This window comes from Rana temporaria, chromosome 6 (genome assembly GCF_905171775.1).
Source record: "Rana temporaria chromosome 6, aRanTem1.1, whole genome shotgun sequence".
Taxonomy (NCBI): Eukaryota; Metazoa; Chordata; class Amphibia; order Anura; family Ranidae; genus Rana; species Rana temporaria.
Window position 1 is genome coordinate 151,576,574 of NC_053494.1, and position 17,220 is coordinate 151,593,793.

The window sequence follows — 17,220 nt, forward strand, 5'->3', positions numbered from 1 at the left end:
GCACCAGACCCCCCCTTGCTGTGAGACACTCCCTGCTCTAGTGTGAACCCAACCTTAACTGCCTGGTTAATTTTTGCCTTGTCCAAACGTATATCCGGAGACTCTCTGCTGTGTTCCTGTTGAAGACTTGCCTGGCTAACTTTCCTGTCTGCTGCCTCTGACTAAGCTAATATCTTGCTTCCTGGTTTTACTGACTAGTTCTGACTATCCCGCTTTTGGCTACCGTACCCTGGCAATGTTTTGACTAAGTTTACTATTTGTACTTTTTTATATAGTTCATTTTTTTTTTAAAGGGGGTTGTAAAGGTAAAATATTTTTTCCCTAAATAGCTTCCTTTACCTTAGTGCAGTCCTCCTTCACTTACCTCATCCTTAGATTTTAATTTTAAATGTCCTTATTTCTTCTGAGAAATCCTCACTTCCTGTTCCTCTGTCTGTAACTCCACACAGTAATGCAAGGCTTTCTCCCTGGTGTGGAGAAAGCCTCTTGAGGGGGCAGGCAGGAGGGTCAGGACGCTCTCTACTTTGCAGATAGAGAAAGGAGCTGTGTGTTAGTGGGGGTCCTGACTCTCCTGCTCTCCCCCCCCCCCCAAGAGGCTTTCTCCACAACATGGAGAAAGCCTTGCATTACTGTGTGTAGTTGCAGACAGAAGAACAGGAAGTGAGGATTTCTCAGAGGAAATAAGGACATTTTAAAAGTAACATCGAATGATGAGGTAAGTGAGAGGACTGCACTAAGGTAAAGGAAGCTATTTAGGGAAAACTTTTTTTTTTTTACCTTTACAACCCCTTTAACTGCATTTTCTCTCTACCTTCTGTGTGCTCATTATGCTCAAACCAACATTTTATTCTAACCCTTACAAATACATTGAGTTAATTTACCACTAAACTAATTGCTACCTGGTACTAATTCACAGCCAAATGAAGGGCATCTACGCTCATGTTCTTAGCGGTGCTTGCAGTAACTTTAGCTCAAACTGGTGTGTAGAAAGTGCTGAGGTTGTTATTGAAGTCGAGGTGCAGAACAGAAAACCTAAAATACCAAGTGGCTCTTGCAGGGATAGCACTGTCCTCTGTCTTCATTATGGCCTTTTTTTTTGAATGTTGAACCATACAAAAGTCAGTCGTGAACCAGTAAGGGTACATAACTAGGTCACAAAACATAACAGAATTCTGAGGGCCATAGTGTTGGATAAGGACCCATCGACAAAATCAAACCTATAATCAGCAAGAATTGTGAACCAGGTGGCCGCACAGCATGGAAGTCAAAATATAAAAATGTGTAAAGTACATTTGCAATTTAATGGAACATAAAGAGTTGGAAAAAATATTGTGAGGATCCCTTTTCTATGCATATAAATGAACCTTTGACATATTTTCGAATCGCTGTATTGCATAGTTTTAAAAGTCTTTTTATTCCCCATTCTTGATGCCTTTCTTTACAACACTTTGTATCTTCCCTTTACTTGTGGAGCTGTAGATTCTGATCTGCTTCTGTTTTAGGAGTTGGGCCTTCCAATATTTGGTTCGCAATTGGTTGGTTTGATCCCCCTTCAAGCCCTGTTGATGTCTGCAGAGTATTATATTAAAGAGGAAAATCTCTTCTTGCTGGAAGAAGAGCACAAAATCCGCTTGGTAAGATATAGTGTGTGTCAGCCCATTGCTGCCTTTCTTCTTTTTTTTTTTTTTTTTTATTAGATGTAATGCAGGACTTCATTCTTGCATGGTTTGACCACAAGCTAGCTCCCAATCAAATCTATGTGATTTAGCCTTTAGATCTGATTCAAAATATTGCTTTTAAATGGCATGCTGCCTGGGTGAATAGCCATCTTTTATTGTCCTGTAATCCTAGGACTGCACTAAAACAGGCATAGAGAAAACAGAAAATTTCCTATCAAATACTTTACTGTAGTTTTCCTTTCCTGGTGGACTCCATGGCAGCCTACATGTGGGTTTACCCTGCTTCCTCTCCAATGCTATAGGACCCATTCACATAAATTTGTGCTCGCGGCCAGAGACGGCATTCTGTACTAGCCAACTCTTGATCCATGGGAAGGAACTCTGCCATGGAGTCCATCAGGTAAGGATAATTGTGGTAAATATGTGAAAGGAAATGTTCCATTTTCCTGACCCTCCATGGCAGCCTATGTGTGGGAACTAACTAGCCTAACCACATGGGCAGGATTGCTGAACAAAAAAGGTTTTAATTTGCCCCTTCAACTAACAGGATTCTAAAACCAAAATTCACAGAATAAGTATGCAGATTCCCCGCAATAATGCGCCATGAAGGTGTTGATAGAGGCCGTCGGGCTGCCGTCCAGAAAGTTGAGATGCCACTGGTTGAGTGTGCTATCACTGCCTCGGGAGGAGCCAAACCCTTTGCCCTATAGCCCTGCTGGATGGCCTGGACAATTCAAGACAGGATTGTTCTAGACTAAGCATGTTTTTCCCCTGTTTCGCCCGGAGAAAGGGGACCAAAGGGGCAATAGCTTGGAGGTACTCCTTCAGTGTCTCTCCCACATCTAGGGGATGAGCATCAGTAGCTTCTGGTGCCTGAAGGTAGGAAGGACGATATCCTGGTTTTTGTGGAAGACCGATTTAACTTTCGGGTTTGAGTCCAGCATGGGTATGAGTACTACCCGGTCTGGGAAAGGTTAGAAATTACTCTTTAAGATTGGGGCATTCAGACACACTCTCTTTTGGCTGATGTGATAGCCACACAGAGAGCGGACTTGAGAGAGGGAGATCCTTAATGGATGTCGGGCTCACTCCCTCGGTTCCGAGCTCTGAGGGTGCGTCCAGGACAAGTGGGAGTTCCCCTATGGGGAACCTTGACTTCTGGATCGACACCTAAGGAATGAATCGACCTAAATGTCTCCACATGGAGAGACCACTTGTCCAGTTGGATACCGAACAAAGTCTGCCCGAGTATTCTGGGCACCGGAAATATAAACTGCCGAGATGTTGGCCAGATTCTTCTGGGCCCATGTCATAATTGGCTCCACTTGCTGAAGTAGGAGGAAGACTGAGTCCCTCCCATCCACCATCAACTCTGCTCAATGTAAAGGGGCATGCTTGAAAGCCCTGCCTACAACTGTGGTCAATAAGCCTAACGTCAGCCTGTTCTGCAAAGGTAAGCAGACTGGAGGTGGAACCTTTTCTTTTGTAAAAAAAAAAAAGAACATGGTGCCACAGCATGCTGAAGGGTTGAGGGTGTCATTAACAATTAATTACACTGCTGTGTATCGAAAGGGCAGCACATTTCTGTGGTGTCAGGAAAGTGATTTTTTTACATGTATTCCTGACACACACGCGCACACACACACGCACACGTGAACGTAGGCTAAATGCCTGTTACATTGGTAGTCAGTGTAAATCTTCTCATTACATTAGGGTTTAGTGTACAATTCTTTCTTTCACACTAGTGGTCAGTGTAAATTCTCCTGTTACATTAGAAGTCAGTGTAAATCCCCAATTACATTGGCCAGTGTAGAAACTCCTCCTTTTTTATATTGGTAAAAAAATACAAACTTGTACTTTGTGGTCAGTTTCAAATTCTCCCGTACATTGGGGGTCCATGTAGAAGCCCCTTTAAATTTATGGCGAGTATAAATCCCATCTCGGTCCAATTTGGTGTACCCCCTTTTAAGTAATCATAGTCCATCCTAGTATCAGAACTAGCCCCCGTTTATAACCTTGAATATACTGCAAGTTGTAAATACGTTCCTTTTTTTTTATTAGAAGAAAAATTGTGGAAGAATATACTTGTAATAGAAAAGGAAACTAATAGCTGCAAGCATGCAACATCAATGTTCTTGACATTGACATCAGCTGGTATGAACAATGGACTTCACTCATCTCAAAACCACCTTCCTATCCTTATCCTTTTGCAAGTGTAGCTTCACTTCCCAAAATTAGAATGTGACACATAATCCAGGCAGTGACTGTTTCCACCATGCGTCTTGCATATGACAGAATCTTTTAAGCTAAGCAACACATTGGTTGCGTTTCTGGGACGAAATCATTCCAGGTCATTTTCTTTTCAAAGGGAAAAATAGGGCTATATCATTTTATAAGGGGAGGGGTGCTGTATCTTTGAACAGTAAAGGCCATATCCTTCCTAGACTCATTTTTTATAGATGCCAGAAATGTAAATGTAACTATGCATGCAGTTAAAATTGACACAATTTTATAGATTTGATATGGTTTACATCCACTAACTTAATAATGTGTAATAATAGGTTATTAACCGACTAGGACTGGACTCTCTGGCTCCCTTTGAACATAGGAAAAGAATAATTGAGTAAGTGGTTTTAAAACAGTTGATATATAATGTATAAGACTATTTTTATTTGGTGCTATGGGATGAACCGAATGCTGGGTTAAGGCACCTAAGGCTGATGCTCATCAGATTCCAGAAAAGGTGTTGGTTAATATAGACAAGATGTTGGTCATGGAAATCGGAATCCACTAAATGGTGTGAAACAACTCGCCTGCCGAAACGGCTAGCCCTGAAAAAATGGATGGCAGAATTCTCGCCGCCCCCCCCCCCCAAAGGTGACAAAACCACAGAGCGCAGGTTGGCCTGGGATAGTCTGCCCCACCACTCCATCGCCGGGGCAATGTGTAGTGCCGCTCTCCTCGAGCACGGCCGGAAGCAGGCCGCCTCACTCCCGGAGCCATTCGCATGTTCATTGGGGAACCCGGTGCTAAATCATTCGTAGACTACCTTATTCTGAGTCAGTGTTTTGCGCATAGTGGAGCGGCTACCTCGTTGTGATCTATTGAAAGTCATCCCCTAAACCATGCATGTTTGTGCCAACCCCCCCTTCTCCCTCCAGCCCAGGGAGAGCTTGGGCCAGTACCCGACGGAGCCAAGTGTCCACGGCCAGCTCAGTGAGGACTGCGGGTAGGAAGACGAGGCACATACAGGACACTGACACAGGCTTAAGGGTTGTTGGCCTGCTTGGCACGGGATTCTTATGGCGTGGGACAGGAGGGAAGGCAGAATGCTTAAGTCATGGTGACCTTGGGCACCTATAGATAAAACTTATAGTTATCTGCAACTAGTACAAAATATAATCCAATCTGCAACTAGTACAAAATATAATCCAATCTTGTGAATAAATGTATTGGGTGGTCTTTTTTTGTTTTGTTTTTTTTCCGATGTTGGAGTGTCCAAGTGTCTAACTGCTAACTGTCTAGTCGTGCGCCAGACCTTATTTTTTTTTTCACACTGGGGCGGTTTTCAGGCGCTTTGGCGCTGGAAATGGCCACCTCCCATTCATTCAATCGTGACTTTTCACGCTTGGGCGGTGTGCTTATGGGACGTTCCAAAAAGTCCTGCAAGCAGCATCTTTGGAGCGCTGTATTTAGCGCTCCCAAACAGCCCTGCCCATTGGAATGAATGGGCAGCGCTTCCGAAGTACCTGAAAATCGCTTCGTATGTGCTGCAACCCGGAAGTCTTTAACTACTTCTTTGGGGTTCAAAGCGCCCCACTAGTGGCTGAAAAGTGCCGCTAAAACGAGTGATGCTTTGCCGCAGCCCCAGTGTAAAAAGGGGTCTAAAGCAGATCAGTAAGGGAACAGTTTATAGCAAAAGGGGTCATAAAAAAAAAAAACCCACCACACTTGTGTTTAATTTTAGAGCTCATCACAGGAATCCTATCGTTAACCGTTTTGGAATATTGAGATGGTGTTGGCAAACAGGGATTATATAATCTAAAGCAAGAGGCTTTAAAGTTATTGCACTAAATGGTATTTGTTACACACTTTTTAGCTGCCAAAGTGTTAAATGTGGCTCTGTGATATGGATGGGGTTTAATAAACTGGAGAGTGCAAAATCTGGTGCAGTTGTGCATGGTAGCCAATCGGCTTCAAACTTCAGGTTGTTCAATTTTTAAAATAGAAGTGTAGCCAAAGCTATATTTCTCCTATGCATTACAGTGCAGTTCATTCTGCACTTCAGTGATTTATTTTCAGCTGACCACGGGCTGAAGCCCACTGACATCACACAGCGGGTCCAGGCTTTGAAAGGATCCTGACCATATGGTCTGGATCCACTGCACTATATGTGTCTGATCTATCTTTGTACTGATTTTAGAGTATATGGAGATTCAAGTCTTTAGTGGTTTCAGGCGTGGCAAGATCTAGTGGGATTTGGACCTTCTTTTGATTAAGTGGTCCATGGCTAAAGGGCGTGTAAGTATTTTTTGGTCATGGCACTTGTGGTTGTATCAAACTATTGCTTGACCTCATATCTATCCAATGTGCATCATGTAAAGCTTTCTAAAGGACAAATACTGAGTAGTGTGCACAGGGCCGCCATCAGGGGGGTACAGGCAGGATTTTTTTTTTTTTTAGGGGTCCGAAGGTCCCCAGGGGCCCGGATGGCTACCCCCCATTTTTTTAATATACATTTTTCTTTATTTTTTATTTTTTTTTGTAAAGGGCTCTCCCGCTTCTCAATTCCCGGCAGCCCCCCCGCTTCTAAATTTCAGGCGGCAGCACCCCCCCCCACCGCGGTTCTCTGCTCCGGGGGGGGGGGCCATGCTTGAAGCTGTGTAAGGGGCCCCATAATTCCTGATGGCGGCCCTGAGTGTGCAATGTCAAAGATCTGGAGTAACATGCAGTTCACAAACTGTGTGTAAATTAAACCAGGTTCTCTAAAAACGGTAAACAGTTGGTATTCTGTATTACAACCACAGTATGCATTAAACTTTTTAAAACTGTATAATTTCAGGTATCTTGTACAGGATACCCTTTCTGGGGCTCTCATCACACAGACGGTAAAAGAGTTTGTACGCGGTGTGGGTGCACGCACAGCTACGCCTGGTGGGGGCTCAGTTTCGGCTGCTGTATCTGCTATGGTGGGTAGTTGGGATGCAATTGGTAAACATTACACAGCATTGCTTTCTGCCAGCTGAAGACGCTGGAAAGCTTGCATGAGTCATTCCTAATGAGAAAATCTACCTACGTTTTTAATGGAGCCAGAGAGCAATAATATTTGCACAATGCCCACTAACTCGCTGCCATACGGATTCTCATCCCCCCCACGCCCTTTTTAAGGCCATCTTTCCTACTGGAGTCGAACACCAATAGAATAAGTGCCAGCCCCCTTTACCCCTTTTACACCACTATAGCTTTTTCTTGTAATGGCTCATATAGTGTACAATCTTGATCTAATGACTATTCTTTTGCAGGGTGCAGCATTGGGTTGCATGGTGGGACAGATGACTTATGGAAAGCGTCAGTTTGAATCTCTGGATGGTGTGATGAGAGAATTAATTCCTCCTTTCTATCATGCGCTGGGTGATTTGCTGGACCTCGTAGATGCAGATTCAAATGCCTTTTCAAGCTATATGGTAACCAAGATCTTTCTCCTATCAGCTGTTTTAAAGTATAAGTATACCCTTACCTCGTAAAAAATCATCCCATTCAGTTTGAAATGGAAAATCATTTTGTGTATACATAGAAAATATTTTAAATACCACCTCCCTAAATTTTCTTCTTCCTGTTTTCAGCTACATAAGGTGCTCAGAGCTAGGGGAGAAGAAACCGCAGCACACTGGTCTTCCCAGTGAGGGGCAGGGATGGGGTCAGCACAAGTCTGATGATCAGCAAGCAGCCTCCATTCCCAGCACAGCTAGAAAACTAACCATGCTGTGCTTGCATGCCTAGTGTGGTCAGTTTGTTAGTAAAGCAGGGGCATTGGCAGAATCACCAGGTATTTCACAAAAAGTAAATCCAAAGGACAGGATACTGTTTCAAACAAGTACATTGTACAGTAGGCACAGATTGGGAATTTGAAATGTTGGGTTAACATTTGTTTGAGTTAGTAACTTTAAACTTTGAGTGATTGACAAATTCTGCTGCTACTACCCTATAGTAGTATGAATGGTTATTGTATTTAGCCAGTCATATGGTCAAGGCACTGATGCCATATTGCATAACCGGGTATGTGGTCTCCCCCTTTCTCCATCAGTTATGCTTCGGCTCAGGCTACAGCTTGCTAATCTATTCTCCAGTTAATTGCAGAGTGAAGAAGAAGCAGATCACCACTTTGATTTTCCCTCCTTTTATCATGTTCAAACTGTTTAACAGTACTGTGCAAGTAATATAATAATTATTGGCTAAGAATGCTGCATCCTTAACCACTTCAAGTGGTTATACCTCCCTGCGTCATGGTTGGCTCTTGTAAAAGCAATCCTAGTGGCTACGTAGCCACTTTATTACTTTTTGGAAGGGACACCCCTGGAAATCTGAAACAAGGAGCAAGCAATAAAAGGTTGGCTTTGGTTCTAGACCTCCCTACTGTGCTCTACTGCCCTAGCGTTTTGTGTTGTGAGGGGTGTTTTGTTTTTTTGTCCAGAATGCTCCATTTCCCAATCCTAGTAAAACCATTGACTTTAGAACAATAACTTTTCTACTCTTGAGACTCAAACTTGGGCATGGTTAGGCAAAACTCTCTTTTTTTAAAAGACATTTGACGGTGGTATGTCTTACCTTGCAGACTCACTAGATTGGGATTTTTTTCATGTATTCCTGTAAAACATCTGAGTAAGTAATGACTCCGTGGGTAAAATGAAGGGTGTATCATGAAAACATGCCAGATTCCTTGCATACCTCTAAAATATCAGATCATTTTTGAAAATGCAGTTTACGATGGGTATTCTGTTCCGAGTTTAACCTAGATTTATATACTGTACATCCATACATTTAGAGAGAGAAAAAAAAAAGATTACATTTAGCCAATATTTGCTATTAATGAACAATAGTGTACGCTGGAATATGGACTGATCTTGTTCCAGGACTCTATGTAGAGCAGTGGTTCTCAACCTTGCTAGTGCCGTGACCCCTTGATAACATTTCCCAAGCTGTGGGGACCCCTAACAGTAAAATTATTTTCGTATTGTGGGTTGTTTGCACCCCTAACCCACAGACATTTAGCTCCTCCTGAGTCCCTTCCACTTGTACAGTATTAAAACCCCGTATGGTACATTTTCAGATGTACTACTCTTTGTTCTCCTTTCTCTTTCTCTCCCCCCCCCCATTCCTCTCTCTAGCCGTCTTTCTTGTTCTTTCTCTCCCTTTTTTCTTTGTTCCACCCCTCTTTTCCTCTCCCTTCCATGTATTCTTTATTTTTATTCCTTCTCTTACTCCTTGGTGGGATGAGTGGATTAGGTGCTCTTAAAACAAGGTCACCTGATCTGAGAACTGTTGTGAGGACTTTTAATGGCAACTATAATCACAGTTAGTGTTACTCACTGTGCCTTCAACTTTGTGGCATCTCGTAGCTGTGGCATCTATGCCGGAATCAGGACATAGGGGCCCCTCCCACTTCACATTCCTCACCAGTCAGCTGACCTCTAGCCTCTCCCCCCCCCCCCCCACCCATGCCGTGAACTGAATGGGCAGCTGCAAATAGGCTGAGTGGGAGGCCATGGGCTCCAGGGACAGCCCAGCTGGGTAGCCGCAAAAAGGCAGGGAGAGTGGTGCGGGCTTCAAGAACAGCCCAGGATTCGGGGACCCCTGGCAAATCATAATTTGACCCCCGAGGGGGTCCCGACCCCCAGGTTGAGAACCACTGATGTAGAGGCTCCGTTCTGTGCTGCACCCTTAAAAGCTACTTCATCACCCCCAGCCATTAACCTATAGACTGTCTCAGTCTAGCTATAACTGTTCTGAAAACTTTTTTTTCACGGTTCCCAAATGTGAGTGAAAAACGGTTACTGCTGTTTAGAGTCTTTATTTTTTTTTTTTTTTTTGCATCGCCCTAAATCCCCCTCCCATGTTTCTACAAATAATAAAATACCCCCCCCCCCCCTCAACTCAGTTGTTTGGGGTTCTGAGAAATGTGCAAACTGAAGCAACTCTTAGCACTTAGGTCCCACAATTACACTTTTTTAAATTTATCTTTTTTTTTTTTTAAACCCTGCTTACTCTTCCTGTCATATTGGTTAAACCCTAAATTTGTTACAAAATAATAAATTCGCACCTCTCGTTTACCGATCTAACTTCAGTCCACAAGTTGTACTACCCTTAAAGATTTTTAAATACCCTTAAAAAGTTTATATGTAAACCCCTGCAACCTGCCTCCATTGAGTCCCCACAGGGAAATTGCGTGTGTGTGTGTTTTTTCATAGATCCAGTTTAAATTCTTAACTTGCCTCCATCAGTAGTCCATGTTAAATCTATACTATAGGCAACTTCTGTTTTGACATATGGCTATTTTTAAAATAAATGTGTTGTGTTTCCCCCCCCCCCCCCATCTTGTGGGGTCAGGCCGCTCTCAAGCTTCCAAAGGGCACAGAAGAACAGCAGCAGAAGTAAGTTTGCCCTAATGATTCTTTATCTTAAATGTTTGCTTTAGTGGGTGGGAATAATTGAGTGAAAAGGTGTAGTTGCTGTAAGTGCACAAAAGATATTTGAGAATTTAAGTCCTTTTTGAGTTGGAGTTAAAGTGTATGTCAAGCTAGGCCACCCCTTTTACTTTAACCCCAACAGAACGTTCTGTAAATTGGCTAAGTACGTTCCAGGTGTGGCATTTACACTCGGATCCCACACTGCAGAGATTTTTGTGCATCCTATGCATTAAGGTGGGAAAACTTCTAGTGACCACCCCTCTTTCTCCTTCTGGGTTCTCGGCTCTTGATTGGATAGATTGAGCGCAGCCATTGGCTCCTGCTGCTGTCAATCAAATCAAATCCAATCACGTGGGCCGAGTCCAACATTCGGCATCTATGGACGCCAAATGCTGGACTCAGGAGCGCGCTGATGGACCCCAGAAGACGATGATCGGGGCCACTCTGTGCAAAACTAACTGCACTGTGGAGGTAAGTATGATATGTTTGTTTAAAAAAAATAAAAATAAACCTAGCTTTACAATCGCTTTTAGATTATCCAGACAGAGCTGGCCACTAATTGCTTTTGGCTTCTTATGCATAAGTTAGTCCTATGGGGGAACCGGACTGTCTGAGTTGGTCATTGTCATGGTAATAGGATTGGCTGTACTGTATAAAGTGACCATTATGAGAGTAATCCTTATCTCATGGTTTTCTGTATAAATTCAGTGTGTTTCTCAAAGCGGTTCTTCTAGTTCACTCCAAGACTGGTGTTGTCTGGTTCTTGGGGTTTCTATAGCCAGATCCATTGGTCTTGTGTTCCAGGACTTGGGAAGCGGATTTGTGGCTTAAATACCTAACAGGGTATCCGGATTCCGTCACAATAACTATGCAATAAACATGTACAAACTTAGTCTCAATCATGTGTTTTGACGGACATGCACCATTCCCGTCTCCGCATCTGCTGTTGCCAGACAGAAATGGAACAGCGTTAACGATATAACACTCTAACGATCTCTAAACTTTTATTGAAAATCTGAGTTAACCTGCAGGATGAAAAATTATTTGATTTGGTGGTTAGTTTTGCAGATTGCAACTTAGTCCATGTAAACCTCCTGTGGAAGTTGTACCTATAGGTAAGCCTAGAATAAGGCTTACCTATAGGTACTGTAAATATCTCCTTAACGTGTGCTGTTTAGTAGATATTTACTGTGTTTTGCACCAATGTAATCGGCGCATGCGCTGTGAAGAAATGGCCCCATGGTCGTTTCTTTGCGAGTGACGACATTGAGCCGGAGTCCGCGGCCCAGGAGGGAAGAGGGGTGAAGATGAATATGGCCTGCAGCAGGGACAGCGTGTGCTACGTTTGCAGGTAAGTGTCCCATAATGTGCTAGTATGCGATGCATACAAGAACATTATACTTTTACGTTGCATGGGGAAAGGAAGGAAGTAAAACCCATAAGGGTTTACTTCCTCTTTAATAAATGTCACTGGCATACACGTGTTGTCTCTCTTGTTTAAAAACCTTGTGATTTCTCGCAGGCGGTTTGCTGCTCTACAGGATGGCCTAAAGGAAGCGGTGGGAGTTCCATTAAGCCTGGCTGAGAAAGTCAACACTTTGTGGAAGCCCTTGCTAGAGCTTTCTAAACACGGCAATACTGCATGTATATCTGACCTTCAGGTAAATGACATGTTTAAAGAAAATCTGTGGTCACATACACCTTCATTTTAGAACATCAGAAATGTAATGGTAATACAAACAATAAATGGTTATTCGACAATCCAATGTAAACTTGCTTGAAAAATTTGCTTTTCATGTTGCGAGTTCTGCTGGCCCTCCTTTCTACAACTTTTTGGATTCCCTTCTTTTTCTGCTGTTTACTTTACAGTCAGTGATTCTTGTACTGACTCTGTCTCCTGAAAACTCTTCCTCTCAGCAGCTCTGTACAGGGTGGCTGTCGGAAACCATGGGGCCCTATACAGACAACTTGCTACGGGCACCCATACAGCCAACGCTTCCGTTATGAATCACCAGTGAGTGATCGGTATGATCACTCATTGTGTTCATTTTAGGAAAGGAAGGGGTTGGTAAATATGACCTGTTTACCTAGCCCTTCCCCCACTCTTAATCTTGAAGGATCCTCCTGTGTGCTTGCACCTCCCGGCAGAAAGAGGAGGGGGGGGGGGGAGCCAGCAGTGCTGCATGGGTAGAAGGGGAATTGAATGGTGCATGTGGGGAGTGGAAATTGCTGCAATCAATCCTTTTTGTATGGCTCTCTGCAGCAGCTAAAAGCCATCAGGAGGGGGAGAGAGGGCCATACAGGGGATTGGTTCCAGAAATTGCCCCTCTGCCATACCGATCACCCTTCCTGCCCACATCCAATTCACCCTGCTGCTTGGGGGGGGGCCCTTCTGACCCAGACCTTGTGCCCAGACCCTGTGGATTGGTGGTACCCCCTTATCTACAGTCTCGGGATAGGCCTGGTGACCTTGTTAACTGAAGGGATCCAGTACACAATTTTGTCTTGCGGTCCACCGGATCAGCTTAAAGGCTCTTTTGCTGTAAGACAGGAAGTTTGGGACTTAAATCCTGTGGCAGAGGATTCCTGGCTATCCATCTTTTGTTCTCAGATGGTCTGTGGCAGAGACTGTACTGTCCGTACATCATTCCGGCTGCTAGGCCATGTGAGGGGGGGGGTCTATCCGGGTGAGCAATACCCACTCAGGATTGAGTGGCGAACACTGGAACTTTGAATACTTTTTGTGCTTTCTGTACAGCGTACTTGAATCTTCCTCTTCTCTCTATTCTCTACTTCCTTCACAAGTTTAAGCATCAAAAATAAAACCTAACAGTTGAAGGTTTTACATCTTGTGTGGACATTGCAATTTTTACAGACTTTCTTCCCTGGACAACGAACTTGGAGGTAACGTGCAAAACCCAGATCTAGACCAGCGGCTCCTACGTGGGTGGTGCTGCATAAGCATTATAGAAAATCTTATTGCAGACTTTACCGGCTTCAGATTTTGTTTTATTTTCCATAGGAATTTAGGGGGTAATCCACAAAGATCCTGCGTAACTTAATTTTTTCCATTTAAGTTACACTGCCTTAAAATTTCTACCTAAGTGCCCGATCCACAAAGCACTTACCTAGAAATTTTGGGCTGTGTAACTTAAATTCCGCCGGCGCAAGGCGTTACTATTTTCATGGGGGCGATTCCCATTTAAATTAGGCGCGCTCCCGCGCCCGCCGTACTGCGCATGCTCGTGACGTCATTTTCCCGACGTGCATAGCGCGAAATTACGTTACGCCGAGCTTTGTGGATTGCTACAGGTCAATAAAGTTGCGTCGGGAAAAAAAAAAGATACGCGAAAAAAGAAATTAAAAATTAAAAAAAAATCGTGTCGCTGGACAGAAAGGTCTGTTTTTACAAGGTGTAAACAGTTTAAAAACAAAGCTGAAAAGCTTTGTGGATCTCCGTAAGTGCTAATTTGCATACCCGAGGCGGCATTTCGACACGAAATGCCCCCAGCGGCGGATGCGGTACTGCATCCTAAGATCCGGCAGTGTAAGTCCCTTACACATGCCGGATCTTCTGCCTAACTATGGGAAACTGATTCTGTGGATCAGTTCCATAGTTAGGAACAGGGATACGACGGCGTAACAGCAGTTACGCCGTCGTATCCCTTTTGTGGATTTGGCCCATAGGCCTTGTTACTTCTCAAAACGAGTGATAAGTGAGGGGGTCTGCCCTTACTAAATTTACATTAATATCAGTTTTAGAAGAAAAAAAAAACGGTAGCCCCAGAACCTCTTATCTGGAAAGGCATGTTTTACACATTTAATCTCTGTGTTAGTTATATAGAACATTTATTTTAAAGACAATTTTCTTCAATGTCTATTATGTTGTCGCTGATCGCAAATCTCAAAATACCATTTTCATTCGGTTTTAACAAATATACATGGACCCATTCATCAAAGTTTATTGACCAAACTAATTTTAAACCTTTCACAGGTGGCAGCAAAGGCATTAGAGACTGGAGTGTTTGGGGCTTATTTTAATGTCCTTATCAACCTTCGAGAAATAAAAGATGAAGAATTTAAAAGCCAGGTAACAAGTGTTGCATAAAGTATTCATTCATCAGCTGTATCAGGCTGGAGGACTGGGCATATCTACTGTCTTCCGGAAACCTGGTGGAAATGGCAAGCCCACCACAGGAATAATCTTCACAAAATGCTTTTTGCCAGACTATATATGGCTTTGTTGCTGGAAAGGAATAAAGCATGATTCCAGACAGATAATTTTTTTTTTTTTTTGCATGGTTACATTGGTATAATCTGCACCAATGCAAGCATGCATATGCCTTAACTGTGGGATCACTGTAGTATAAGCAGCTTCCATGTCACGTGCCATGTGACTGCCCAGGTGTATAGTTAACACATGGTTGCTCAATCGGCATAGGTGCATTTCACAGAATCGGTTCAAAAAAATTGATCATGGGAACCCAGCAAAATTGTGATAAAGGGGTACACTCCTAATATTGTTGAGGCAGGGTGTGATCAAAATGATTTGTTATGAAAAAAAAAAAGATAAATTGAACATGCACACCCAAAAAAGTTGCCTGTATATTAGTACAAAAGATCAGCATCGCGTACCAAAAAAAAAAAAAACCCATACATTTTCTCAAAGTAACTCATTTGGTTGTGTGTTTATTTCTTTTTTTAAATTGATGTCTTTATCCAGGTTCTCCACCTCTGCAGGGGAAAAGGCGCCCCTGTAGAGTGACCACTTGTTTTCATTATACAGCAGGGTAACTGCTTGGCATGGGACCCAAAAGAATGTGGCCATCACTGTAGTAGTTGTTACTGCTTCCATAGCGATGCCACAGATATGGCATATTCATACTAAACTGAACAAATGTAACTATTCAAAGAAACTCATAGGCCCCGTACACACGTCCGAGAAACTCGACGGGCAAAACACATCGTTTTGCTCGTCGAGTTCCTTGTAAACCCGCCGAGGATCTCGGCGAGCCAAATTTTCCCATTGCCCAACGAGGAAATGGAGAACACGTCTCCCATCAAGTTTCTTGCTGAATTCTGCCGAGAAAACCGGTCGTGTGTATGGGGCCATACCCAAGTTCAGCTTTAAATGGATAGCATGAGCAGAACAGCCAAACCAATGGTATTATCAGGAGGTGGTCAATTATGACCTCTCCTTTTGAGAAGTATTGGGTATATACAAAGCCACAACTGTTTAGGATGACTCAAGCTTGGCTTTTCTTTTTATAGGGGACTTTAGACTGCAGGCTTCACTTGATTAGGACATAACATGATGTATTCTATACAATTTTTAAAGGCCAAATGCAGCTTTTGCCAAAATATAAAAATATATGGCACCCACATTTTGTAGAGAAAAAAATATGTATGGCACTCTCCCTCCAGCTTCTTCCTTCCTCCAGCTATCTGTACCCGGTATGGACTTTCAGTTAAAGAGCTGGAGGAAGTGTCAATGGGACTACAAGTGCGGTAATCGCTGCATCTGTTTCATTGATAATAAAGTCTGTATTTGTCATTTATTCATGCAACCTCACTGATTTAAAAATCTGACAGCTGCCACTGGGGAGAAGAACTATCGGACGTTGAGGGGTCAGCTTGACATCTGGTTACTCTAAATATGGGTGTAACATACTAAAAAAAGGTTGCGTTGGCCTTTTAAAATAAATCCTCCTTTCTAAAAATGCATTATGTTCCAGTGAATGGCAGTTGAATAAAACGCTTTTATTTTATTTTTTTCAGACCCACGGGAAAGCTACCCAACTATTGGAAGAAGCAAAAAATAATGTTCAGTCTGTTTTGCTAATTTGTGAAGGGCGCAACTGAATTTTCAAAATAAATAACTGCTATTGCACAATTCATTGTTTTTTGTCTTATTGATGGGAAACCTATATGATAAATTCCTGTTGTAATGGAATTGCCTTTATAAAAATAGCTACACTAACTTACAAGCAGGGTTGCCGACTTTCAGTAAATTTATGAACAGTTTGTAAAATCTGTACATTTTGCATCTGTCCTTGAATGTCCATTACGGACATGTAGGCCCATTACGGACCGTAACTGACATTCATGGACAGATGCGACATTTCTAGATTTTACAAACTGTAAATTTACTGAAAGTTGGCAACCCTGCTTACAAGGTCCAAACAAACTAGACCTCCCATAAGAAAGATGGATTGTGTGTGTGTGTGTGTGTGTGTGTGTGTTTGTTTTTTTTTTAACACACAGTTCCTCGTAACTGATACAACTCCCATTTGGCAACCAAAGTAAAATCTGTAACAAAGTAGTTTATGCAAGGTGGGAAGATTGGAAGCTGTTTAACAACTGTAGCACCCTCTACCCTTTTAGGTAGGTGTAGGTTTTGTGTAAGCTGCCAGCGCAGGTAAATTTAGGCAGGCCTTTGCTGTGAGCTAGGCCTGTTTGTTTTGATCTGGGGGGCAGGGGAGTGGTTTAGTATAGCAGTAGATGATTGACATGTGCCTCCTCTTCTTCTAAGGAGAAGGTTCTGGAAAAGGGGCAGGGAGCTGGAGTGACATGGGGTGCATGTGGGATCTCTGGCACATCCCCCCCCCCCCCAACTAGTATTGGCAGGGGGCAGGCCTCCTACATATACCCATGGTCTGCCTGTTGGGGGAGGAGTTGTCGGCTGGATGATGGAGTGTTAAGTGGTTCCCTCAGACACGTCAGTCTTTCTAGGAGGGGGTGACCCTCAGATGGGGAGCGGGGGAGGCTCTCTTTACACAGTCAGAGAGAGAGGTGTCCTGGAACAGGAACTGGAAGAGACAGTTGGAAGCATGTCCGGAGAAAGTCATTCAGGAGGG

The 17,220-nt window shown here is 43.2% G+C and overlaps 1 protein-coding gene across 2 annotated transcripts in view; it reads left to right on the forward strand.

The window, feature by feature from the left end:
• The window catches only part of FTCD (formimidoyltransferase cyclodeaminase), a 39,954-nt gene extending 23,696 nt beyond the window's left edge, over positions 1-16,258 (forward strand). For both annotated transcript variants that reach the window (XM_040357607.1, XM_040357606.1), the window contains 8 exons: positions 1,503-1,634; positions 4,241-4,302; positions 6,742-6,868; positions 7,202-7,363; positions 10,284-10,327; positions 11,886-12,024; positions 14,358-14,453; positions 16,142-16,258. In XM_040357607.1, coding sequence (XP_040213541.1) covers positions 1,503-1,634; positions 4,241-4,302; positions 6,742-6,868; positions 7,202-7,363; positions 10,284-10,327; positions 11,886-12,024; positions 14,358-14,453; positions 16,142-16,225 — 846 coding nt within the window. In that variant the 3' untranslated portion in view covers positions 16,226-16,258. The remainder of the gene's footprint in view (positions 1-1,502; positions 1,635-4,240; positions 4,303-6,741; positions 6,869-7,201; positions 7,364-10,283; positions 10,328-11,885; positions 12,025-14,357; positions 14,454-16,141) is intronic.
• The last annotated feature ends 962 nt before the right edge of the window (positions 16,259-17,220 follow it).